This window comes from Scyliorhinus canicula, chromosome 10 (genome assembly GCF_902713615.1).
Source record: "Scyliorhinus canicula chromosome 10, sScyCan1.1, whole genome shotgun sequence".
Classification (NCBI taxonomy): domain Eukaryota; kingdom Metazoa; phylum Chordata; class Chondrichthyes; order Carcharhiniformes; family Scyliorhinidae; genus Scyliorhinus; species Scyliorhinus canicula.
The window spans coordinates 17,632,901-17,660,251 of NC_052155.1; the positions used below are offsets into that span (position 1 = coordinate 17,632,901).

Below are 27,351 nucleotides of genomic sequence, written 5' to 3' on the forward strand. Positions count from 1 at the left end.
CCCGTGTGTGTGTGGGTTTCCTCCGGTACTCCGGTTTCCTCCCACAGTCCAAAGATGTGCGGGTTAGGTGGATTGGCCATGCTAAATTGCCCGTAGTGTCCTAAAAAGTAAGGGGGGGTGGTTTTGTTGGGTTACGGGTATCGGGTGGGTTTGAGTAGGGTGATCATTGCTCGGCACAACATCGAGGGCCGAAGGGCCTGTTCTGTGCTGTACTGTTCTATGTTCTATGCTCAGCACTATTTGCAACTTCTCTCATACTGAAGCAGTTCATGTCCAAATGAGCTAGACCTGGACAATATTGAGGCTTAGGCTGACGAGCAGCAAGTAACATTCAATCACACAAGTGTCAGACAATGATCATCTCCAATAAGAGCGAATCTAACCATCTCCATTTTATATTCAATGGCATTACCATTACTGAATCCCCCACTATCAAAATCCTGGGGATTACCATTGACCAGAAACCTAACTGTGGTTCGAAGAACAGTCAAAGATTGTAAATTCTGAAGCAAGTAACCCCCCTCCCGTCTCTCTAAAGCTTGTTTACCATCTACAAGGCACAAGTTCGGAGCATGGTAGAATACAATCCACTTTCCTGGTGAGGGTTACTCCAACAACACTCCAGAAGCTTGACACTGTCCAGCAGCCCACTTGGTCAGCACCCCAACCCTCATCTTAAACATTCATTGCCTCAACCATGAACAACAGTGACAGCAGTGTCTACCATCTACAAGATGCACTCCCTCAACTCGCTAGCCTCCTTTGACAGTACCGTCTAAACCTATAAACGTTACCACCTAGACGTTCAAGGGCAGCAGGCACATGGGAACACCACCACCTGCAAGTTCCCCTCCAAACCACCCACCATCCTGACTTGGAACTGTATCTACATCCCTTCATTGTCTCTGGATCAAAAGCCAGGAACTCCCTCCCTAATAGCACTGTGGGTATACCTACATCTCGGGGACAGCAGCGGCTCAAGAAAGAGGCTCATCACCATCTTCTCAAATTAGGGATGGCCAATAAATGCTGGCCATGCCAGAAACGCTCACATGCCAGAAAGAATTAAAACATCTTGATTCTTCTGACTCGTGTCTCTAGAGGGCTCACACCTCATGCTGTCTCGGCCCAACAGTGTGAAATTCCTCCTGTACATCCCTCTGCCTCGCCAGCTCCTTTTAAACCCCACCTCTTCAGGCAAGCTTCTGGTCACCCAATGTTAAGCTCTTTCTTTGGCACATCTTCATTTCTTTTGCGCTTGCCTTTGTGAAGTACCTTGCTGTTGTCTCTTTTTGATGAAGCCACTGAATAACCGCAGAGTGTCATTGTTAATTGTGATTTTAAACAAAGCGATTTGATTCCAAAGCAACTAGTGTGATTGGATTGACTGGTGTAAACAACCGTGTGTGCCGGGATTGTACAGTAGATTGGCTTTAGCTGCAACTTTTAACTCTATTGCGTGCAGTAAAAGCTATGCCTTGTTGGTTGCTGCATTGCGTTGGGAAACAAAATCTATATTGTGTTTGTTTTTGTTTTCTAGATAAAGGAGAAACAAGCCGGTGTACAGAACTGGAGGTAAGCGATGGCTAAAATGCTCAACTATCATTGATTATTCTGCAAGGAAGAATGCAATTAAAAGAGGATAATCGTTTATTCCTCTTTCCTTTCTGAGCTTGATTATTTCTAAACTCCAATTCTTGCTCCGTGGCAGATTATATGCAGATTTTTGAATCCATTTCAAAGGAGAGAACTGCTTTGCACCATGTCAGGAGGAAGTGGAAATATTAGTGATAATTTTGACTTGGTTTGATAGCATTAATGGGCATCTCAGCTGCTTAGTATACCGTGGAACAAGAGTGGCCCATTCAGCTCCTCAAGCCTACATCAACATGCCTGATCTGTATCCTAACTCAAGTTACCCGACCTGGCTCCATGAATGGGATTTTCCAGCCTTCCCTTCTGGGCCCGTCGATGGTGACCCACTGCCGTGGGTTTCCCAGCGGCGGATGGTGTGAACATTGGAGAACCCCCATTGACAGCAGTGGGACCAGAAGGCCCGACCGCCGATCAAATGCGGGCTGCCTCCTCCACCGCTTTTTCGCCCAGAGGGTGGTGGGAGTTTGGAACTCACTGCCTGAAAGGGTGGTGGAGGCAGAAACACTCGTAACGTTTAAGAAGTATTTTAGTTGTGCACTTGTGATGTCAAGGCACACGAGGCTACGGACGAAGTGCTGGAAAATTAGAATACTTCGGTGGTTGTTTTTGACTGGCTCAGACGCGATGGGCTAACAGGATGCAAATAGGTGGCAGATGCAGAAGAATAATATATTTTGGAATGAAGATCGGGAAATGGAAATATATCTGTGCTGTACTGTTCTATGTCTATGTCTATCTTCAGATCTTATGAAAAGTAGAGATGCTGATCCTTGGTTTTTAATCCAGGCATATAGAATTTAAAAGCCAGGGGCTCATAGAGTAGTTCTGGTTGCAAAATTATAAAAAGGACAGAGAGTCACTGCAGAGGGCACAAGAAAGGTTTACAAGGATGATACATGAAATAAATGGGCCGTGCATCGGGAAAGGATTCTCTTGCTGAGTCTCTTCCCTTTTGAAAATATGAATAACCAAAGAGAGGCCTTTAAATAGAGTGGATACAGAGAGAAGGTTTCCTCTTGTGGGGAGGAGCATAACTAGAGGTCATCAGTATTTGATAGTCAGCAAGAAATCCAATAGGGAATTTAGAAGAAAATTCCCTGCCCAAAGAGTTGGAGAATGTGGAACTCGCTGCCAGGATAGATGCATTTGAGGGGAAGCTAGACAAGCATTTGAGGGAGAAGGGAATAAAGGTTTACAATGAGAGATTTAGGTGCAGCATTGGCTGGTTGGGTGGGATGGCCAGTTTCAATGATGTATACCCTATACAACAGTGAACATTTACAAGATGTTATTCAGGCTACAGTTGGAGTTATATGTAAGGCCGTGTGGCAGGCTGTAAAACAAATAAGACAGTTGAGGCTGAGAGCAGGATGGTGAGCATGCCCATGCACCGTATGTAACGGTGTCCCCTTATTCCCTTCAGGCTGACTGAGTTAGAATTGACTCCAATGATTCAGTAAGGCCACAATAATGCTTGTAGCATGGCAACAGTAAATTACCCGTCAACTAGGACAAAACTATGCAAAGTCTTTCTGTGCCAGTTTAAAGATTGCCCGTGTGGCACGAGTGTGCAGTAGTGGAGTGTGTCGCCAGAGTTAGCATTAACACATTCTTTGTCTTCCATTTCCTTTTTTATGAGCAAAGACATCATTGCTGCCAGAAAGTTTGCATTTTCCCAGGCGCGCTCTTGGCTTTTAACTCCGTGTGAAACTTTCCATTCTTGTTATTTTATTATTCAGTTTTTTGATCATTAGTCACTACGCAGAGAAAAATATGTGGAGGCAAATATTTTAGAATGAGTGACACCAGCCGAGAATTGAACATTTTTATTGCACATTTAAAGATATGGTGCATTTGAGACAGTGACCATACATACTCAAAAAATTAAAGTTAAAACATTTTTTGCAATAAAACTGCTTTTTGGTTTTGGAAGGTATTTTTGTTCAGAATCTGTAATATGATGAAGCATTGATAGAAAAAAAGACATGGAATGGCTGATATAACCAGTCCAGTTTGTGATCGGAACCCATGGGCGGGATTTACCAGCTTCATTGCTCAATTTGGTGACGACGTTTAGTGAGAGGCTGTTTAATCTCGCGAGATTCATGATGCTTAAGGCCTCTCGCGAGATTCTTTTTTTTTGGAGAAATTTAGAGTAACCAATTATTTTTCTTTTCCAATTTAAGGGGCAATTTAGTGTGGCCAATCCACCTAACCAGCACATATAACACCTAACCTTACATATAACTCCAACTGTAGCCAGGGTTGTGGGGGTGAAACCCACGCAAACATGGGGAGAATGTGCAAATTCCAAACGGACATTGACCCAGGGCCGGGATTTGAACCTGGGTCCTCAGCGCCGCAGTTCCAGTTCTAACCACCGTGCCACATGCCATCCCCTCTCGCGAGATTCTTGACGCTTGAGACGTCTCACGAGATTCACAGATGGGAGGTTTGAGTGGAGCATGAACTCTCGTGTAGACTACTTGGGCTGCACGGTTTGCTTTGTGTTACAGACTCTATTTAATTCTATGTAACGTCCACCGTTGCTCTGTTAGATTTGCTTCGTTTCCTGTTAGTTATAAGTATAGGTCTCTAGAGAGTGACATAGACATCAGAATTCCCCAGACTGTTGTTGTCAGCGTCTGTCTTGCCAATGATATTTAGTGGGTAACTTATTCTGCAATATTAATGATCGATCTGTTTGGGACTAATAGGGTGGAAGTAATATTTTAGTGCAGGCGTGATGGTTGTGATGTTGAAAGTTGAACCTTGAAGAATGAGCTTATTACTTTTACTTCCAACACTGTATGTTTGCCTGAACTCTGGATAAAAGTGACCAGACACTGGTGGCACAGGGTACTGCTTGTGTTCTGCTCCTTCAAAAGCTTTGTGCCAATGTATAGGCAAATGATTAACCCTAAGTAGTTATTAATGCTGCACTTGTTCTATTATTCATTGTGGAAAAATTGTATATTTGCATTCGAGCAACTTGTGTTTACATAGAACCTTGAGTATTGAAAAGCATCCCAAGGTGCTCCTCCAATGGTGTGATGAACATATATATATTCATAAATACATTAATGTTTAATGTGTGTGTATTGCATGCGCGTTACAAATATATTTTGTTGCAAAAATAATCTGTTGGGCTGCACCTATCCATTACATTGCTAATTAGGCCAACAAAAGCTGGGGATTTTATTTCTTCGATAACACAACCTGGGTCAGTGTGAAGAGTGTCAGTGTTTGCTTGTCTGTATTTCCCTTTGTCTGGATCCTCTGTCTGTCAATCCCTTGACAATTTAATATTAAAAATGCATGCTCGTAAAGCTCGATGTGAGTCTTAAACTGGAAATTAAGACTGAAAATGAGATTGAACAGCAGCTTGCCTTCTATAGCCCATATGCCCCGAACAGATTTCCCTGCCGTCATCTTCCGTTAACTTCCATGTTGTAACTTGCTCCAGCATTTGGGAGTCTTTCCCCCACATATATAGTTGAAGTTGAACTTTCCTGTGCCTTGTTTCCAAGGACCCAGGTCCACCCAACTCTGTCCAACCCCTGTAACCTAACCTGCGCACCCCCTGGACATTTGGCCAATTGTCAAGTGATTTTCTCTTAAAGAGCCAGATAGGTTTTAATGACAATTGATTCATGGCCACCATTGCTAAGATTGTCTTTTCAAATCCAGATTATTACTTTAGTTTAAATTTCACTAGATGCCATAGTGGGATTTGAACCCTTTCATTAGCCTGGGCTCCTGGATTACTAGTCAAGTAACATTATCACCATGCCATCTTCTTCCCTTAACTAGTAATGGGAACCAATGTAAGTCAGATGGAGGTTTCGGGATTGGCATAGCAGGTGATCAGGGCAGCATTTTGTAACTGTCCAGCTATTGAAGATCCCTTGGGCCTGCAGTTGTGCTTGACTTTTCTCCCTGTTTCCAGCCACTGGGCTTTGGATAGGGGAAAGGGGTGATCCTGCACTGTGGAGGGGAGTTGGGGGTTGGGTGGGGCAGATATATTCCTGGAGGTGACCTTGCCCCTCTCACCACCCCACCCCCACGCTGTTGCCATTGACCACCCAACATGTCCCTCCTGATGTCACACACCTTCCCCCACCAATCGGAGAGCCAACTGGATAGTTCTTGACAGCCCTTTCCACAATCTGATATTTTTCATAGCTAATAAATAAATGTATTCAAAGAAACATGACAATGTTATATTGTTCTCCTAAGTTTTTCTTAGCCATTCTTAGGATGTGAGCGTATTGTCAAAGCTAGCATTTCTAGTGCATTACCAATTGTCCTCAAGAGCCACTGCCTTTTTAAAAATAAATTTAGAGTACCCAATTCATTTTTTCCAATTAAGGGGCAATTTAGCGTGGCCAATCCACCTAGCCTACACATCCTTGGGTTGTGGGGGCGAAAGCCACTCAAACACTGGGAGAATGTGCAAACTCCACACGGACAGTGACCCGGGATCGGACCTGGGACTGCGGTGCCGTGAGGCAGAAATGCTAACCACTGCGCCACCGTGCTGCCCTTCTTGCCAACTGTGTTCTCAGGAGTGTCCTGGACATGAGTCTTTAATTCTCAGAGCCTCAGGCAATCCTGGAGGATAGGTAACCCCTGGAGATGTTCATCTGGCCTCAGTTGATGAACTGAATCTGGAAATGGAATTGATTTTAAGCTGTTGCAGATAGCAAGCGCTTCAAGTGCTTTGCAGTCAGTCTTGGAGTAGGGAATGGGAAAATTGTCCCTCATGCATTTGGATTTTCTGTCCACTAATTCACTGGGTTTGTGTTGCAGAATCTTGCCTGTATTCCAAACTGAACATCTCCTTCAAACAACATAACCTACAGAATTAAGCCTCAATTTAGTGTGTGATACAGATAAATGCCTGTGGTTTAAAAACAAGTTCAGAGGTGTTTAGTCCGAATGCATCAAGCTTTTATATGGGAGTAGCACCCTGGTTAGAAAATGTACCTGACACCATTTAATGAACAAGCCTGAAATACTTTGGAAAAATGAGTATGGTGTGGAGGGGAGTTGCTTTCCTGAATATTAATTGGCTGTTGAGATTGGCAGATCACATTATTATTTTTTCCATTGCTGGAATTCAGCGGAGGCAAGATTTACCGAATTTCACAAAGGCGTACGTCTTTGCAGGGAATGCAGCCTGAAGCTGGCTGTGGACTCAGTTCAAAACATAGTTCATTGGCTGATGAGCACTTTGAAGTGTCTCAAAAGGTGCTATATAAATGCAAGTTTATTTTTCAGGTACCAGGTATAGTCATAATTAAGTATAGACATGCTGAGGTTAAAATAAAAAACGTAATGACCCTCAAGTATAGGTTTGGGGTTATGAGAAGGTGGAATAGCAGAGTTTGTATGCAACAACATTAACTTTCCTTGTTTTTTGCATTTATTCAGCACCTTCAATCATCTCCCAAATGCTTTACAGCCACCAGAACACTTTTGAGATGTGGTCCCTGTTGTAATCTAGGGGAATGTGGAATCTATTCGGGGGAATTGTGGAATGAAATTAGGGGCTGGTTTAGCACACTGGGCTAAATCACTGGCTTTTAAAGCAGACCAAGCAGGCCAGCAGCACGGTTCGATTCCCGCCTTCCCAAACAGGCAACGGAATAGGGGCTTTTCACAGTAACTTCATTGAAGCCTACTCGTGACAATAAGCATGCAGCAAGCTCCCACAAACAGTGTGATCATGAGCAGATAATATTTTTTTAGTGAGGTGGGTCGGAATTCTCTGAAGAGAGATGGCTTTAAAATAAACATCACAAAAATAAAATGCAGATGCTGACAATGTGAAATAAAAAGTAAATGTTCAAACAGTTCGGCAGGGGACAGTTTTCACTGCCCGCCTCGACTTTCTGGTTCACCCTGCTAGGCAATAACACCGGACATGCGGCAATAATCACCGATAAGTTTGTCGTAGTTGTAAAAGCTCCTCTTTCCTATCTTCTGTTGTGTGTGTGTGTGTCTGTATGGAATTGCGACCATTCGCTGGCTTTGAATGTATGAATGAACAATACTTCTGGTTTAACTCTAAAGAGAGTTTGCTACCACTCACTTCAAATGCTGACCCCTTAAACCGAGAGCTTGTAGAATTACACTACGGCCTTTAAAAAAAATTAAAACACTCTGCTTACGGAGAGAAAGCAAGGGAGTTCAGGTTTGCCTTTATTCCCTGGCCATTACAATTGAAGTTATATAAATTGTTAGTTCTGTATGGAGGTCGCTGCTAATTTCCTGCTTTAGTGCACGTGGAAATTCGGGCCTTTTTTTAAAACCCAGCCTTAGAATCAACATCTCAATTAGAGATTGAATGGATAAAGTGAAATCCATTTGATCTTGCCATGGCCAAGATCTCTGACAATTCTGCCAGCATTGAGGAAATGAACAGAAAGGCATGATGGGTAGTAGGCCAAGTTAAGAGTAAAATCTTACTACAGTAGAATAAGGAGTTAGGTTAGCGGACTTTTAAACATCTCTACCTTAGGCTGGAGAAAATGGGTAACGGTCTAATTGCCTGTAACTGGGATTCAAGGCAGGAAGAGGGGGATGGGCAGCCACTAGGACCATTTCTTTGTTGCAGGGGATGCTGGGAAGTTCCTACAGCACAGAAGGGGGCCATTCAGCCCATCTTGTCCGTGCCGATCCAAAGACATCCAGGTGCCCCCTCTAATCCCATTTTCCTGCCCACAGCCCTGCAGTTTACAGAACTTAAGGTGTAGATCCAGGTACTTTTAAAAATAGTTCAGGATCTCTGCCTCCACCAGCAACTCTGGCAACGAATTCCAGACACCCACCGCCCTCTGTGTAAAAAGATTTTCCTCATGTCGCCGTTAATCCTTCTGCCACTTAGCTTAAATTTATGAACCCTGGTTTTTGAACTCTCTGCCAATGGTAACAGGTTCCTCCTGTCTACTCTATCACTACCCCTCACAATTTTGTACACCTCAATCATGTCACCCCTCAGCCTTCTCTGTTCCCAGGACAACACCCCAATCCTTCCTCGTAGCTACAATTCTCCATCCTTGGCAACATTCTAGTAAATCCTCTCTGCACCCTCTCCAGAGAAATTACATCCTTCCTGTAAAGTGGTGACCAGAACTGAGCATAGTACTCCATTTGTGGCCTCACCAGTGTCTTATACAGTTCCATCATTATATCCCTACATTTGTATTCGATACTGAAGGAGAGCATGCCATATGACATCTTTACAACTGTATCTACCTTTAGAGACCTGTGCACTTGTACACCAAGATCTCTCACTTCATCTACCCCTCGTAGTATATTCCCATTTATTGTTTGACCTCCCGAAATGCATTACCTCACATTTTTCAGAGTTGAACTCCGTCTGCCACTTTCCTGCCCTCTCCACAAACCCAACTATTTTGAGCTGACGGCTTTCTTCTACACTATCCACTACATGGCCAATTTTTGTGTCGTCTGCAAATTTCCCAATCATGCCCCCCCCCCCCAACCCCATGTCCAACTCGTTAATATACAAAATAAACGACAATGACCACAACACTGAATCCTGTGGAACATCACTTGAAATAGCTTTCCATTCGCAAGATCACAAGGCCATAAGATATAGGAGCAGAATTAGGCCATTTGGCCTATCGAGTCTTCTCTGCCATTTGATTATGGCTGATATATTCCTCGCTCCCATTATCCTGCCTTCTCCCCATTATTCCTGATCTCCATATTAATCAAGAAATCACCTTATTAATCAAGAGCACCAGATTTGTGCTGCTACCTACAGGGCTACAGACCAAGAGCTAGATGGTGAAATCAGACAGAATCGTTCTTTCTTAGAATATCAGAACTAGGAGCAGGAGTAGGCAATTTAACCTCTCGAGTCTGCTCCACCGTTCAACACGATCAGGGCTAATATCTTCCTGACCTAACCCTTACCATCCTGCCTGTTCTCCATAACCCTTCAGCCCATTACCAATTAAAAATCTGTCTAACTCCTCCTTAAATTTACTCACTGTCCCAGCATCCACCGCACTCTGGGGTGGTGAATTCCACAGATTCACAACCCTTTGGGAGAAATAGCTTTGCCGTATCCCTGTTTTAAGTTTTCGCTCCCTTATCCTGAGCCTATGACCTCTCGTTCTGGAACCCCCACAAGAAGAAGCATCCATTCCATATCTAGTATATCTCTACCGTTTATCATCTTGTATACCTCAATTTGATCTCCCCTCAGTCTTCTAAATTCTAGAGAGCATAGGCCTAAATTGCTCAATCTCTCCTCAGACGACAAATGCCTCACCTCTGGAATCGGCCTAGTGAACCTCCTCTGAACTGCCTCCAATGCATGGGCAGCCATCAACAATTATCCTTTGTTTCCTGTTACTAAGCCAATTTTGGATCCTATTCGCCTCATTACCCTGCATCCCATGGGTGTTTACTCTTTTGACCAGTCCCAGTTTGTGCGACCTTGTCAAATGTCTGACTAAAATTTATACAACATCCACTACACTACCCACATCGATCCTCCTTGTCATTTGCTTGAAGAATTCAATACCTCAGAGTCTGTGAATGAGGCAATGGCTTTAAGATCGTTGAGTTCTGCAGCTGGTCCTGCTCACCTCATTGGCTGCAGCATTATTGAAATTATTATAAAATTGGAGGTCTTTTTATTGCAGAATTCTTTCTTTTTGGTGAGGGGGATTTACCAATTTGTTTTAAGTTTGTAAATGCCACAGTTTTTCCTGCACTGTACAACACTGGCTCTGAAATGTTGGACTGTATGAAGTCAGCTGGAAGCTGAAGCATGGATTAAAATAACATTTTCTTTTTGAGAGAAAAGCAACACCATTTCTTGAGGCATTCTGCTCGGGGGCCCATTATGTTCGGTCACAGTGATTTTAATGCTGATCAGGTGGACCCTGAGCTTTATTGCCTGATGCTAAATTTGGATCTAATGGTTTCTAACAATGGCTCTTCTTTCTAATCAAATCTTAATATTGGGATTTACTTTATTTCCTAGGTTTTAGCAACGTATATTTTTATTCTTTCAGAAGAAGTGGGTGTTATTGGCTAGGTCAGGATTTATTGCCCATCCCTAATTGCCCTTGACAATCATAGAATTTACAGTGCAGAAGGACGCCATTCAACCCATTGAATCTGCACCGGCCCTTGGAAAGTGCACCCTACTTAAGCCCATAGCTTCACCCTATCCCCGTAACCCAATAACCCCACCCAACCTTTTTTGGACACCAAGGGCAATTTAGCATGGCCAGTCCACCTAACCTGCACATCTTCGGACTGTGGGAGGAAATTGGAGTAACCGGAGGAAACCCACGCAGACATGGGGAGAACGTGCAGACTCCGCACAGACAGTGACCCAAGCCGGGTACCGAACCTGGGACTCTGGAGCTGTGAAGCAACAGTGCTTCCGTGCCTCCACGGTGTGATGAGCTGCCTTCATGAACCTTGTGATACGGATGCACCCAGTGCGCTGTTAGGGAGGGAGATCTGGGATTTTGACACAGTGACACTAAAGGAATGATTAGATATTTCCAAGTCAGAATGGTGAGTGGCTTGGAGGGGAACTTGCAGGTGGTGATGTTCCCATGCATCTGCAGTACTTGTCCTTCTAGGCGGTAGAGGTCATGGGTTTGGAATGTACTGTTGACGGATCCTTGGTGAGTTGCTCCAGTGTATCTTGTAGATCCAGTGTATCTTGTAGATGGTACAGGCTGCTGCAAATGTGCATCAGTGGTGGAGGAAGCTGATGTTGAAGGTGGTGGAATTAGTGTCAATCAAATGGGCAGCTTTGTCCTGGATAGTGTTGAGCTTGTTGTTGGAGCTGCATTCATCCAAGCAAGTAGAGAGTATTCCATCACACTCCTGACTTAACCTTGTGGATAGTGGACTGGTTTTGGGGAGGCAAGAGTGAGTTACTCTCTGCAGAATTCCAAGCCTCTTTGAATCCATTTTATTTATATGGTCGCACCAATTCAGTTTCTAGTCAATGGAAACCCCCAGGATGTTGATAGTGGGGAATTTAGCGATGGAAGTGTAACTGAATGTCAAGGTAGATGGTTAGATTCTCTTGTGTTAGAGGTGTCCCTGCCTGCCACTTGTGTAGCATGTATGTTACTTGTCAGCCTGCACCAGAATGTTGTCCAGGTCTCCCTGCACAAGTACACAGACTGCTTCAGTATCGGAGGAATCACGAAGGAGAATAAACACTGTGTGATCATCGACAAGCATCTCAATTTCTGACCTTATAACGGAGGGAAGGCTTGAACGGGTATTTTTAAAACGTGGGAAAATCCTGTCAGACACAAAAATGCCAACCCTACTCACTAAATGGCAACCCCTGATTACTTTCCCTTTTCAACAACTCGCAATGTTTGCTCCTGGAGGGGAAATAAAAATCTAATAAAGCATCTTGTGTCATTCCTCCGTATTTGTGCTCAGAGACATCTGTGATTGGGACATTAAAGATCAAGGAAACTTGGACGCAGTGCTTTGTGCGTGTTATTATTTTGCGCCCACAATTCCGTGTACCTTTACACCTGTCTGATTGATCCATGCGTCCGAATGCATCTCAGAGCATTGGAATAGCTTCACTCCCAGGCCATTGATCTGCCATTACACTGGGTAGGATTTTCCAGCCATTCCCGTTGGCGAGTTCACGGGGTCCCGCCCATGGTGGGCCCCTGCCCCTGGCGGTCTAGCATGCAAACAATGGGAAACCCCGTTGAAAGTGGCGGGGCCAGAAGATCCATGAGTTAGAAAGTTTAAGCCCAGTATTTTTCTGCTTTGAATTCATTTTTATGGCTTTGGTACAAGTTCAATTAAAAATGGAAAACTTGCCCTTTGCACATTCTTAAACATGTCATGCCAACGTGTATGAATCATAGTCAAATGACTTAAAACTTTACTTATCATACTTACAACAGGGATATAAAACATTTGTTTTTTTTCCTGATCATTCACCACGTTTGATGCCATTTTCTTTTTAACTCTTTGGCATACATTAATCAGATTGGCAGGAATTCTGGGTGTTGACAGGCATCAGTAAGTTCGCCGCACAAACATAAGGTTTTTTTGAAAATTGTTTCATGGGATACGGGCATTTCTGAAAAAGCCAGCATTTGTTGCCCATCCCTAATTGCCCTAGAGAAGGTGGTGATCATGGTCCTGAATGCCTGCAGCCGTGTGTGACTTCCTAATTACCTCCCTCCTCAGGAAATTCCACCTCTTCATGTCTAATTTTAGGAGATACTTGGGAAATCTCTTTCCAACTCCACGGGGAATTATTTCCTTGGCATGGATCAAGTCTCACACGATCGTGTTGGCTCAGTGAATCGGGAGAATGAAAATGAAAATCGCTTATTGTCACGAGTAGGCTTCAATGAAGTTACTGTGAAAAGCCCCTAGTCGCCACATTCCGGGGCCTGTTCGGGGAGGCTGGTACGGGAATTGAACCGAACTGCTGGCCTGCCTTGGTCTGCTTTAAAAGCCAGCGATTTAGCCAAGTGTGCTAAACCAGCCCCGAGAATCAGGTGATCAGAACAAATGCTTGTAGAAATCCAAATCTATTTGTTTACCAACTAGTTAATTTAAATGGAGGATAATTTGTGCGAGTGCTAATGTCCCCTCGAAGCTGTGTAGGAGCATGGCCATACAGTAACGGGAATGTGCAGCATAGGGAATGAACAGGCCACATACAAGTGACAATTCCTTTCAGATGCGGGGCCACACGTCTGTCTTGATGGCCAACACAGTGCAACATGTTAGCCGCTTAAAGCAGACAGAAGTTTAATGAAACATTGGTGGACATCTTAGAAGTTGTGTCTACAGTTGGGGTTCAGTTGGTAGTTCTGTTGCCTCTGCGTCACCAGTTGATGTATTCATGCCCAGTCCATAGAATTGAGCACACAAATATTGCCTCAAGCTCCCAGTGTAGTACGGAGGGAGGGCTGCACTGTTGGAGGTGCTGCCTTTCAGATGAGATGTGAAACCGAGACCCTGGGTGTCAAAGATCCAATAGCACTATTTCAAAGGAAAACAGGGGAGTTAGTCCAGTGTCCTGGCCAATGTCTATCCCTCAATCAATGTCACACAGAAAAGATTTATTTGGTCATTAACATATTACCCTTTGTGGGATCTTGCTGTGTAAAAGTTGGTTTTCTGTCTTACCATTCTTAGTTTGGCTGTAAAACACTTTTGGGGTGGCCGGACAGTGCCCGATGGTACCTGGGCAGTGCCCAAGCATGGGTCAGTTACCCACTGAGCACTGCACTTACCTGAACTCCCCTGGGGTCTGCTCGCCAGGTGCATGCCTTTGGGGACCAGTCGTGAATCACGCCATGCTGACATCACGCCGCTGTGGATGGATTTTCAGGTTTTGGGTAATGATTCTGGCATAAGAGCCTGATGAAAAAAGTTAATTTCTTACAGTAATGTTCCCAATGTCAATCACCAGGAAACGCATCCCATCACTCAGTTCACCAGTGCAGGAAGACTACTTGTGGATTGGGCACCACTTTTAAAGGCAGCCCTGGGATAGGATTCTACAAAAATGGGGCTATGTCCCCATGGCAGCCTAAAAACACTGGCGTTTTACTCTCGACTTTCCTACCTGCAGGGGACTGGCAGGACCCGGGGAGCTTCTCACAGATCTGACTCCGGAAACGGCCCCCGCACATCTGGTCGGCGTTCGCGCATGCGCACGGCAGCGGCCTGCAGCGACTGTGCCGTACGCCATGGTGGACTCGGACCACCTTTGGAAATGTAGGCCACCCCGAGATGGTGCGCGCCCGCCGTGCTGAGCTGCCCGATCGCCACCCCGGCTGCCCATGAGCCCCCCCCCCCCCTCCCTCCCCGAATACTCGATCTCCCCGCCCCCCACCAGGGCAGCTGGGAACTGAGTCCGCAGCCGCCACCAGATGTTCCCGAAAGGCAATACATGGTTGGAACTACGCTGTCGGGAACTCGGCTACTTTTTCCTGAAGAATTGCTGCGGGGGCCTCTTGCCCCCCCCCCCCCCCCCCCCCAGCCGCGCTACTAATGCGCGCACGAGCGATTCTCCAGAGTCCGGAGAATCTCTGGAGCGGCGCCAGGCATGATCCCCGTATAAAAATGGATTCTACGTCGCTGCGCTGAATGCGATTTCAGCGCAGGGCTGCAGAGAATCCAGCCCTGACCTTTCAACCCCCACCCAACCCCGGGGCGCACTGCGAGCTTTGGACTTACCCACTTCACCCAACTCCCCTCTTCCGGGGTCCTCGAACCCACCCCCCCCCCCCCCCTCCAATTGGCAAGAGCCCCTAGGGCATGACCTCTGCCATCTGGGTAACCAGGCACTGCCAGTCTGGCACCCTGGCATTGCCAGTGTGGTGGTGCCAAGGTGTGCAGGTTCCAGAGATAGTGCCAGGGTGCTACCCCGTCCTGTCCCCGACCAGCCAGGGGTCCAATGGCATGGGCGAACTCCCCACCCACTCCCCAGGTGCTTTTACGATTAGTCCAAATTTGTGTGGACCAGTACTAAACAGCTCCCTGGCGAAATCCCCCAGATGAATTCCCAGCCATTGAATCCCGGGCCCTGAGTAAATCTGACTTCCCGGGTACTTGAATGAGCCTAATTGCTCATTTAAATATGCAGAGCTGGATCGCACCCAACGAATCACAGGTTCATAGAATCATAGAATTTACAGTGCCGAAGGAGGCCATTCGGCCCATCGAGTTTGCACCGGCCCTTGAAACGAGCAACTTACTTAAGCCCATGCCTCCACCCTATCCCAGTTTCCTAGTAACCCCACCTAACCTTTTTTGGACACGAAGGACAATTTAGCATGGCCAATCTACCTAACATGCACATCTTTGGACTGTGGGAGGAAACCGGAGCACCCAGAGAAAATCCCGCAGACACTGGGAGAACGTGCAGACTCCGCACAGACAGTGACCCAAGCCGGAATCAAAGTGGGACCTTGGGAGCTGTGAAGCAACTGTGCTAACCACAGTGCTCCGTGCTGTCTCATCTTGAGATGTTTTGAACGTTGTAAATCTCGCGCAAGGCCTCTCACGAGATTCAATAGCTTTGCCCTTACATCAAGTTGGGGGCAGTGAGGCTGATGAATCGCGCCCCAAATCTTTCATGTTTTCTATTTTGCCTCTTGTCAATAAAGTCTGATATACCTTCCCCTTTTTACTCATGGAACTGTTGTGAGATGTAAATGTTCCTAGTCACTTCTAAACTTCCTTTGAAATTGGACACCTGAAAAACCATGGGCGAAATTCTCCGCCACCACGACGGGTGGGAGAATAGCGGGAGGGCCTTCCCGACATTTTTGCCGCCCTCCCGCTATTCTCCCCTCCCCCCGCCGAAGTCCCGACCCGAATCGCTGCCGCCGTTTTTTTATAGCCGGCAGCGATTCTCAGCTGTTAGATGGGCCGAAGTCCCAGCCCTTTACGCCGTTTTTACGAACGGCAAACACACCTGGTCTTGCCGTTCGTAAAAACGGCGTGACTAACTCGCTATTAATAACCATGGCACCGATTGGCACGGCAGTACCACGGCCGTGCCAAGGGTGCCATGGGCACGCGATCGGTGGGCACCAATCGCGGGCAGCGGGCCCGATGCCCGCGCACTACTTGTCCTTCCGCCGCCCCGCAGTATCCATTCGCGGGGCGGCTGAGGGGCAACCCGGCCCGCGCATGCGCGGGTTTCGCGTAAAAACGCGATGACGTCACCCGCGCATGCGCGGGTTGGAGTCTTCCAAACTGCGCATGCGCGGCTGACGTCATATGACGCGTCAGCCGGCGCTAACTCCGGCAAGCGGGCTTAACGATTTTCGTTAAGCCCGTCTTGCCGGAGCCTACGGCGTCGGGCTGCTAGCCCCGATCGGGGACCAGAATCGGTCCCCGGTCGGGAAGGGGCGCGCTTTACGATTTCTCCCGTTTTGGGAGAATCGCGCCCCATGTGCCTCACAATGTAAATTTCAGATCTAACCTATTTACCTGTAGCTCAAACCCACCATAATCCCTCATTACAAATGCATCACCCTAACATCTTTACCCTTTCATCTCAGCCCTTACAGACAACCTGTCTCTAGTAACCTGCACCCTGTTTAATAACCCTGGTCTCTCACATACACAGTTTTCTTTAACCTTACAGAAAACATAATCACAAAAAAATATAAATCTTACATCAGTCTTCAAAAGTGAACAACAGTTTCGCATTTTAAATAGTGACCACATTCCCGTACGTTTCATTGGAGTGGATTTATATTGAACATTAATGAAATGAAAATCGCTTATTGTCACGAGTAGGCTTCAGTGAAGTTACTGTGAAAAGCCCCTAGTCGCCACATTCCGGCGCCTGTCCGGGGAGGCTGGTACGGGAATCGAACCGTGCTGCTGGCTAGCTTGGTCTGCTTTAAAAGCCAGCGATTTAGCCTGGTGAGCTAAACCAGCCCCTTATATTGAACATTAATGCCCAGCTGAGTGTCTGTGGCATTTCTTGCAATGCTTTGATGATTTTTTTTGGTTCAGTGAGCAAGAGGCACATTTATTTGTCTTGCCAAACTAATAAAGAAGAAAGAAAATTACTTTATTTTGACAACAACGACACAAGGGGCTTTGCTGGAGTAAATAGGGGAAAAGTTGTTCAACCAGCTGCAGCTGGTGGTGTGGAGCAGTCACAAATCACAGGATACAGATTAAAGATAACCAGATGCAAAGTAGGTTGTTGCAATCTGGAACATGTTATCTGAAAGAATCGGACAAAAAAAATTCAGTCATAACTTTCAGAAGGGGGTCGGTTAAGTCCTCGAAGAAGAGAAACTGTTGGTTAATTGGATAGCTCTTTAAAAACCAGCAGACACGATGGGCAAAATGAAAATTGCTTATTGTCACGAGTAGGCTTCAAATGAAGTTACTGTGAAAAGCCCCTAGTCGCCACATTCCGGCGCCTGTCCGGGAATCAAAACATGCTGCTGGCCTGCTTTAAAAGCCAGTGATTTAGCCCAGTGAGCTAAACCAGCCCCTCTCCTCCTTTAGTGTATGTGCCCATTATGTTATTAGGAAAGAGCTTCCTATGGCTATGCCGTAGAATGGTTGCAGCAAGATGGAGGCCATACAGCCCATTGTGCCAGTACTGGCCCTCTGCCAGAGCAACTTACCTGGTCCCACCTGCCAGTCCTTTCCCTGCAGCCCTGAAAATTATTTCTCTTTGGATAAGTATACCGTCATTCGCTGATTTTAATTTGAGAATGCTTCCCTGTTGCTTGGCAACTCTTGACATTTTGTAGAACCACTAGAAAGCCGGGGAATTGACATGTCTTCAAACTTTACCGTGGATCAGATGCGCAGTGTAGATGAGCACTTTAAACTGGGTGACAACTTCGCCTGGGCTCAATGAAACCAGTCCAACTGACAGCCACACATTCCTGAGAGTAAACCAAAATGCTTTGAACTGAAATTCCCAATTAATCGAATGAAGGGAATGCACTACGCCCTTCATATAAATAGCTCCAGTCATCTGATCCTGTTTTACTCTCACAGACCTTGAAAGTCAGCTTTGCTTCTTTTTTTGGGAACCGATGACAGATTTCTGATTAGCGACAGATAGGTGTACCTTTCAAATCAATTTAATTAAGATTGCAGCACCCGTGAATCTATAGCAGGAGACATGCAGGGTAGGACATTGAAAACTTTAGGTCATTATTATGCATTTATGAGCACCTCCAGATGAATGATTAATCCATTGTTAGTCCCTGTAGGGACCCATCAACAGGTACTTAATCAGACCTGAAAACTAATGCCGAACGTAATATATTCTTAACAGATATATTTTTGGCAAATTCGTAATTTACAACAGTCTCATTAAGTCTTTATTTCTCACAAATGAAACTAGCACAATGGGCAGCACTGTTGCTTCACAGCGCCAGGGTCCCAGGTTTGATTCCCAGCTTGGGTCACTGTCTGTGTGGAGTCTGCATTTTCTCCCCGTGTCTGCGTGGGTTTCCTCCGATTTCCTCGCACAAGTCCGAAAGACATGCTGTTAGACAATTTGAACATTCTGAATTCTCCCTCTGTGTACCCGAATAGGCACCGGGATGTGGCGACTAGGGGCTTTTCACAGTAACTTCATTGTAAGCTTAGTTGTGACAATAAAGATTATTATTATTATAACGCGTTAGAAAGTGGAGCTTCATGGAGTAGTAGGGAGGATTAGCATACTTGCTGCAGCAGTTGGTGAGCTTGTACCTTGAGTACTGCATATAGTCTGGTCTCCATCGTTAAGGAGGAATATACTCACGCTGGAGGCAATTTGGAGAAGATTCACTAGTTTGGTGTCCGAGATGAAGGTATTATTTTATGAGGAAAGGTCCAGCAGGATGGGCCTATACTCACTGGAGCTTTGAAGGATAAAGAACTATCTTATTGACACATATAAGATTATGAAAGGATTTGGCAGGGGAGGTTCTTTGAGAATGTTTCCCTGCCTGGGGGAATCTGCAATCAAGTGCCAAGGTTTCAGAATAAGGGGCTTCCCATTTGAAATGGTTATGAGGAGGAATTTTTTCTCTGAGGCTCATTAACCGTTGGAATTCTCTATCTCAGAAACCTGTGGAGGTTGGCTCGTTTAATATACTCAAGGCTGAGAAAAACAGTTCCTTAAGCTGTACGAGAGTTAAGGGTTATGAGAAACAGGAGCAAGCATGTGGAATCGGGGTTGAAGATCAGCCATGATCTTATTGAAGAGCGGAGTAGGCCCCAGGGGGTGTATGGCTGACCCCTGCTCCTATTTTCTTGTATGTTTAAGCAGGAGCTAGATATGGTCATGAGGGAGAAAATAATAGAAGGTTCTGAGTTAGATGAAGTGGGGTGGGAGGAGGGGTGGGTGGGGAATTAAGACTGCCGTAGACGGGGGGGGGGGGGGGGGGGGGGGCGCTACGGGCTCGTTACGGGGGTTTGATGGCTGGCTAAGGCCCAGAACCAAACTGGGTAAATGCCAATAAACATGTTGGGGAATGTAAAATATGTGTGCTGGCAAAAGGGGGGAGGACACAGTTGTTGCTGCGAAGATGCTCACCTGTAAATATATATGTTAATTTTTGCGTGTTCTTTTTTTTTTCTCTCTCTAACAATTTGTAATTTGTTCAATATAAAACATGAAAACTGAATTAAAAACATTTATAAAAAAAAAAAGACTGCCGTAGACTAGCTGAGCCAATAGTTCTGTGCTGCTACTCCTACGTAATTCTGTTCAAGTTGTAACCTACAGTTTACCGCTGGTTCAGTTTCCATCATAGACTAAGGCCGCGATTCTCCGGGGCTGCTCGGACTCCCGATGGCCTGTTGAATTGGAGCAGAGCCCGACGACAGCCTAATTAAAATTGATTTCCATTAGTTTAAATATCATTCCCGAGTTTGAGGCCGGATGCTCCGACTCCCGCTATGTGGGGAAGACACCAAAGGGTTCCACTACATCGGGGGAAGACCTTCAACTACAACTTGACAATCAGGGGGAAGACCTTCAACTATAACTTGACATGCTGAAAGACAGTTTAATGACTTTCTAAGCGACAGAGAGAAGACCTGCCACGTGACCCACATCCCAGGAAAGACCCCCGGCCTGAGCCCCTCCAGCTCGGCCTGAACACCCCCCCCGCCCACCCCTCCCTCGACTCCCACTTCCCCTGAAGGACCCCCCTTGGCACCCTGGAGGTAAGTGTAGAGAGGGTATTTTCCCCCTTAAAGCCCATGGCACCAGGCTGGCACTGCCAAGGGGTGGGGTCTGAAGTGAGGGACTGAGGGAGGCCTGAAGGGGGGCATTTGGTGAGCCCATAATGGGATGTCGCTCTCTTGGTGGGGGGGGGGGGGGGGCATGAGGAGCGAGATCTGTCTGTGGGTTTGGACCCTGCCCCTCTTGGGGCCAGCGCTAAGCTTGCCCCTCTCCAAAAGAGGTGCCTTTGAATCACACCTCAGCAATGCTACCAGTGCCAATGGGACCCACACCACTTTTCCCAGTGGGGGCAGCACTTATATTTAATTCAGGAGAAAGACGGAGAGAAACGTGGCCCAAGAACCTGAACTTCTGCAAGTTCTTGGGACCTCCAAGAATGCCTTACGGCCAAAGGGTTACTTTTTAGTTGTAGTAACTGCTTTTGTCGACAAATGTAACAAGTTGATTTGTGTGCTGGGAGGCTCCACAAAGAGGGCATTAGATAAATGATGAAGTAATCTTTTTAGGCACTGGTGGTTGATTGAGGAATGTTGGTCAGTATACCCGGGGAACTTGCCTGCTGTCAGTTGTAGGATGTTGTAAATATTTGTTTAAGGTCGGGGAGACACTAATGGTGGTTACCAGTGGTTGACACTGCTGCATACGGCGCTGAGGACCCGGATTCGATCCCAGCCCCGGGTCACTGTCTGTGTGGAGTTTGCATATTCTCCCCGTGTCTGCGTGGGTTTCCCCCCCATAACCCAAAGATCTGCAGACCTTCGGGTATTTTTGGAGTACTCCACTCAACTGCCTGCTTCCACTCTGGAAAATTTTCATCCAAACTAATTTTAGGTCTTTCAGCCACTTCCGTCCAATTAAGCTCGGTCCGGAGCCCTCTACTATCGTCAACGGTAATCTGAGCAATTGTTTCTCATATTCCATAGGTACATGAGTCGTGCCTAGAACTTCCAGGGGTTCCCCCGTGTAGGTTTTAAGTTTTTCATCGATGTTTTTGTTAGGGTTAGTGGCTGGAGTCCATCTTTGATTTTTCTAAATGCTGCCACTCCCATTACGGATACAGCTGCCCCAGTGTCTATTTCCATTATTGTCAGCCGACCGTTCACCCGTGGGGTAATTTTAATAGGTTCTGCTTTCTTCATCACAATATTATATAATTGTTCCCCTTAGGAGGAGGGTGGGGCTTCTAGGTTGTATACTTCCCTGCATCCCCACCTGCTATTCCTCTTTTGCCACCTCCTTCTAGGGTTTCTGTCGCTGTTACCCCACTTTGTCTGGTGCCAAAAACATCCCTTCTCTGTTGGGGGAGCCTCAGCCGGTACTTCCCTCTGTCTCCATTTAGTCCTAGCAGACTTGGGGGCAGTTCTGGGGTTTTCCTTTTTCCCTCTATTCCTCAGGCTTTTCCTGAGAGCGGCTATCTGGTAGCTGGACCCATTGTGGTAGTCCCTCTCACAGGTATCTACCTCCATTGGCGTGCCCTGTAGTTCCTGTGCCCCACTTGCTGCCTTTTCTAGGGACAGTGCAAGCTGTAACGCCTGCCTGCAGTCTAGCTGCGTTTCCACCAACAGGCACTTCTGTATTGTGAGGTCGTTTATGCCACACACTAACCGGTCCCGAAGCATTTCATTTAGCGTCAGGCCGAACTCACATTTTTCCACCAGCCTTCTCAGGCGGGTCAGGAAATTCGTGACTGACTCCCTGTCTTCCCGCTTCACTGTGTAGAATCTGTACCTACGCAAAATGAGGGGTGGTTTTGGGTCATAGTGCTCTTTCATCAATTCCGTTAATTCTTGGAAAGAATTCGTGTCCGGTGCATCGGGATAAGTTAGACTACGTATAATGGCGAAAGCTGAGGGTCCACATGCCGACAGCAGGATAACCCGTCTCCTTTCGTCCGTACTTATATCATTGGCCCGGAAGAAGTAACACATTCTCTCCACATACTGGAACCAGTTCTCAATAGTCGGGTCGAATGCATCTAACCTCCCAAAAAACAGCATTTTTGAAATAGCAAGGCTTACCCTCCGAGTGCGGCAGCTGGTCTCTGCAAAGTTCTTTGTTTACCTCGTCGCCACTGTAATAATCCACAGGAGGCAGGAGTCCCATCACCACACCAATATTTATTGCCAATAACTAGATACAAGAGCAGCTCCAAACAGTACTGCTAGCATTCCAGTCAACTTAAGACTGGCTCACAAAGCCTACACAGGTGCTTATATGGGCCCCCTCAATGAGCTATCATTGAGGGAGCTCATACTCCAATTGGCCAACCAATAATGCTAATTGGAGGTCATTACAATCTGCAAAGAGCTAGAAACTAATTAGATAGGAACTTGTGTGTAAGTGTTCCGGGGGCCACATTTCACAGCTACACCAGAGACACATGTGAAATATCATGGATATATCATGGCTGAAGAATCCCGCCCATTATTTGTCATCTCAGCCCGGAATGGCTTGCCCCTTATCCTTACACTGTAACCCCTAGCTCTGGATGTCCCCAACATCAGGAACATTCTTCCCGCATCTAGCCTATGCAGTCCCATCAGGATTTTATATGTTTCTATGAGATCCCCTCTCATTCAGGACTGGCATGTTTGGGACTGGTGGTGGAACCATGTAAAGGTCCGTTGAGCTCGGGCGGGAATTTCCGGTCGACAGGCCGATGCGGCCAAAGGCCGAGGGTGGTGACCATCTGGAACGAGCTGCCAGAGGCAGTGGTAGAGGCGGGTACAATTGTTTTCCTTTTAGAAAAAAACAGACAGTTACAAGGGCAGGGTGGGTACAGAGGGGTATGGGCCAAATGGGACTAGCTTAGTGATAGAAACTGGGCGGCATGGACAAGCTGGGCCGAAGGACCTGTTTCCATGCTGTAAACATCTGTGACTCTATCTATGGTTCTGTTGCTGCTGGACCTTATTGCCGCTCACACGCAGCAAAGGCTTGTTTATTGAACTCTGGTTCAACCCCACCCAAACATTTTGGTTGAATGAAACTCCCCTTAAGTCTGTGAGACGTTCACATGATCTCGCTGCACAGACACCCTCTGTCCCAATCGTGTCAGCAGCAACTCATCGGACCGGTGAGAAAGTGGATTGTAATGTAAAGAAAATGGGCCAAAGAATGATACAAACACCATCCGAAAATGTATAATTATGGAACCCAGCTTAATGCCCTGAACTGTTTTTCTTGGTTTCTAATAAGTAAACCCCTGTGTCTCTTTTACCATTTCCCACCCGTGATGGGGAGAGGTTTCAGTGATAGCAGCTTGGAAGGTTAGAACCGTAAAACATTGAAGCATGTTCTTTTTTTCCCATGTTTTTCCACTGTTACCTTGCTGTCTTGTGCACTGTTGGCAGCTTTGGTAATGAGCTGTGGACTTGAGCAACAGAGCTCTGTAAATGTGTTGCTGTTCTCCGAAGGCAGCCGGGCATTGCAAATAGAGTGGGTCCCTTGGGAAGAGGCTGCAGTGAGTCTCAGGCAGCAGAAGAGATGCTTCAGATGTGCAAAGATTTTGATCAGTTCACAGTTGAACCTCCTAACTACTTTAAACATCCCTCATCCCCTTCGCCCTCATCCCCTTCGCCCTTTCCTCTTCGCCCTCTCCCCTTCGCCCTCACCCCTTGGCCCTCACCCCCTTGGCCCTCACCCCCTTGTCCCTCACCCCCTTGTCCCTCATCCCCTTCGCCCTCTCCCCTTCGCCCTCACCCCTTCGCCCTCACCCCCTTGGCCCTCACCCCCTTGGCCCTCACCCCCTTGGCCCTCACCCCCTTGGCCCTCACCCCCTTGGCCCTCACCCCCTTAGCCCTCACCCCCTTGGCCCTCACCCCCTTGGCCCTCACCCACTTGGCCCTCACCCCCTTGGCCCTCACCCTATCATCCCTTCATCCACTTGCACCCCTCATCCTCCCCCACTTATTTTCATGCCCCTCACAACCACCCTGTTACCCAGCTCACCCATTAGCCACCTTATGAACAGCACTCACAAGCCCTATGGAAGCCGTTTAATATGCACAACCTCAGCATGAACCAGCAGACGCCCCAAACGACATCAGGCATTTGTAAAATGATTATGAAGTTGGATTGTGGCCAAGAGACCCCAAGTTAACAAACAGACTTCAGGATTGCTATATTAACAGATATCCACACTGAATACATAAAAATAATGGGAATAGTTGAAACATTTTGTGCGCAATTACCAGCTGCTTTGTGCTCGCCCGAGAGCGCGGCGCGGCCGGTAGATGACAGGTGATGTCTCCCGCGGACGTCCCGGCAGCCAGTGCACCTCGTGAGAGCTAGCTATATTGCAAGATCAGTATGGCGCCCATAATGGGCGTGCCACGCCACGCTCGCTTAAGTAGGTGAGCTTTCCCAGGATCTACCGGCTTCCCGGGATCTACCGGCGTCCCGGGATCTGTCGGCTTCCCCATGGAGACCCCGGCCTCCCAGGCCATTGGAGGCCCCTGGGTTCTTGGGGACAGTGCAGGGTGGCCCGCCCGTGGAATGTGGGGACCGTGGCACTTTGGCACTGTTACTCTGGCACTGCCAAGATGTCCAGGTGGCACTGCAAAGCTGGCAGGAGCAGTGCCAGGTGACAATGCCTGGGTGCCAGGGTGGCACTGCCGAGGGTCAGGGCCTGAGGGGGGTCATGCCCATGAAAGGAGGATGAAGGGGGGCATTTCACAATGAACAGTAAAGGAACACATGTAACATCTTGTATTTAAATAACCTGGTTTAAAAAGAAAAACATCCCCAGGTGTTTTGCTAGTGTTAGACACTGGTCCTATACTTACAGAGCGACAAAACCAAGTGTGTATGCTTAATAAAATCATAGAATTTCAGTGCTGAAGGAGGCCATTTGGCCCATTGACTCTGCACCTGCCCTTGGAAAGAGCACCCTAGCCAAGAGCACACCTCAACCCTATCCCAGTAACCCCACTTAACCTTTTTGGATACTAAGGGCAATTTAGCACGGCCAATCCACCTAACCCGCACATCTTTGGACTGTACGAGGAAACCGGAGCACCCGGAGGAAACCCACGCAAACACAGGGAGAACGTGCAGACTCCGCACAGACAGTGACCCAAGCCAGGAATCGAACCTGGGACCCTGGAGCTATGAAGCAACTGTGCTAACCACTATGCTACCGTGCTGCAAATCATTGGGAAGAATGGGCTGTAGGTTTTGTCAAATGACAACATTCTTTCTGTATCATTTGGTAACTAACATTATTTGTTGTGAATCATGGTTATGAAAAGTGGCCTTTAAACTTATGAGCATGATGATCCTGCACCCTGCAGTCTGAAAAGGCGGCTGGGAGCCTGACCACGAATATGCCGGCATTTTACACTTGGCAGTCTGTTAATTGTCTCGGTGAGACTTCTGTTGTGTTATGTACTCTGGGATAACACAGGCTGCAACTGGATGCAACTTTAACCAAAAGATACTCCAGACCTTGAAGTTAGTTCAACCTGATTTAATCTCGGTGGGTACGGGAATTGAACCTGCGCTGTTGACCTCGCTCTGCATAACGAGCCAGCTGTCCAGTCAACTGAGCTAAACCGACCCCCAAATAGGATAATAACAGGAAATAGAATTACAACGGGTCACTTGACAAATGAGGAGCTGTGCTCACTGGAGCAGTGATATTGGGAGAAATCCTATCAAAATGTTCAAAGGATTTGAAAGATTAAAAAGCGGTCAGTTAATCTATTACGAGAACTCTTTTTAGCATGCATGAGAACCAGAGGCAAGATCAGGAGATTTTTTTTTCACTCAGTGAGTTGTGATCTGGAATGTGCTGCCTGAAAATGTGGTGGAAGCAATAACTTTCAAAAGATAATAGGATAAATGGTGAACTATTTTCAGGGAGAGAGGGCAGGGGAAAATGAGATAACTCTTTCAAAGAACCAGCATGAGTACAGTGGGCCGAATGGTCCCCTTCTGTCCTGTACAGGTTTATGCTTCTTAGCAACTGACGGTAATGTGAATGTAGAACCCCAAGGACGAGCTAAGGCTGTCAAACAGATGTTCATTTCGCACATCTTCAATTCCTAGTGAATCTAGTAATCACCAGTGTACGACCCAGTGAAACTAGAGCCCAGGAATTGCTCACAACTACAATTGTTTATATTTGGTTTCTCATCAGCTACGCAATCGTCGTACTTCAGGAACCGTCACGTGGGTACTGACCAGTAATGTACAAGAAGCTAGAGTCAAGACATAATATTATCACTGGTCAGGATTAACACCTAGAAGCATTGAAGAAGGATCTTAGAGTATGGAATATAACACCACCAGTGGCGAAAGTCGATGCAACATTTGTTACAGCATTAGATAAGCACTTGAAGAAAATCATTAAAGGGAACTGAGAGAGATCGCTGGCTTTTAAAGCAGACCAAGGCAGGCCAGCAGCACGGTTCAATTCCCGTACCAGCCTCCCCGAACAGGAGCCGGAATGTGGCAACTAGGGGCTTTTCACAGTAACTTCATTTGAAGCCTACTTGTGACAATAAGTGTCGGGTGTCGGGTGCGTTTAGCCGAGTGTTTCCCGGCACTGGTAGCGCCGAGAACGACCCCGCTATTAAATGGGACTCTGCTTCATTTCTGGGCCTCGGCGAGGAATGCCTCACCAAGGCGCCTCGGTCTCTAGACACCCACCCCCCACCACAGCAACCAGACCCCTCCCAATGCCTCAACTCAACAAAAATGGGGGTCCTTGCCACCGCACCTCATAGGGGTAGAGTACCACCGGGCCCGATCCCTGGTGTGGGCAAGATGCCACCCAGACATACTGGCACTGCCAGTCTGGAAGTGCCACCTGGGCCGGTTTAGCTCAGTTGGTTGGACAGCTAGTTTGTGATGCAGAGCGGGGCCAGCAGCGTGCGTTCAATTCCTGTCCCGGCTGAGGTTATTCATGAAGGCCCCGCCTTCTCAACTGTGCCCCACGC

The 27,351-nt window shown here is 46.9% G+C and overlaps 1 protein-coding gene and 1 long non-coding RNA gene across 4 annotated transcripts in view; one reads left to right on the top strand and one right to left on the bottom strand.

The window, feature by feature from the left end:
- Positions 1–27,351, top strand: part of LOC119972251 (protein spire homolog 1-like) — a 265,885-nt gene that overhangs the window by 44,981 nt on the left and 193,553 nt on the right. For both annotated transcript variants that reach the window (XM_038808654.1, XM_038808655.1), the window contains exon 2: positions 1,541–1,575. In XM_038808654.1, the coding sequence (XP_038664582.1) occupies positions 1,541–1,575 (35 nt within the window). The remainder of the gene's footprint in view (positions 1–1,540; positions 1,576–27,351) is intronic.
- LOC119972253 lies at positions 13,449–14,418 on the bottom strand. 2 transcript variants are annotated; one of them, XR_005462018.1, is made up of 2 exons: positions 13,962–14,418; positions 13,449–13,707 (listed from the first exon to the last, which is right to left on the bottom strand). It is a non-coding gene; the product is annotated as an uncharacterized LOC119972253 (long non-coding RNA). The 2 variants fall into 2 exon arrangements; XR_005462017.1 differs by having other exon boundaries at positions 14,297–14,408.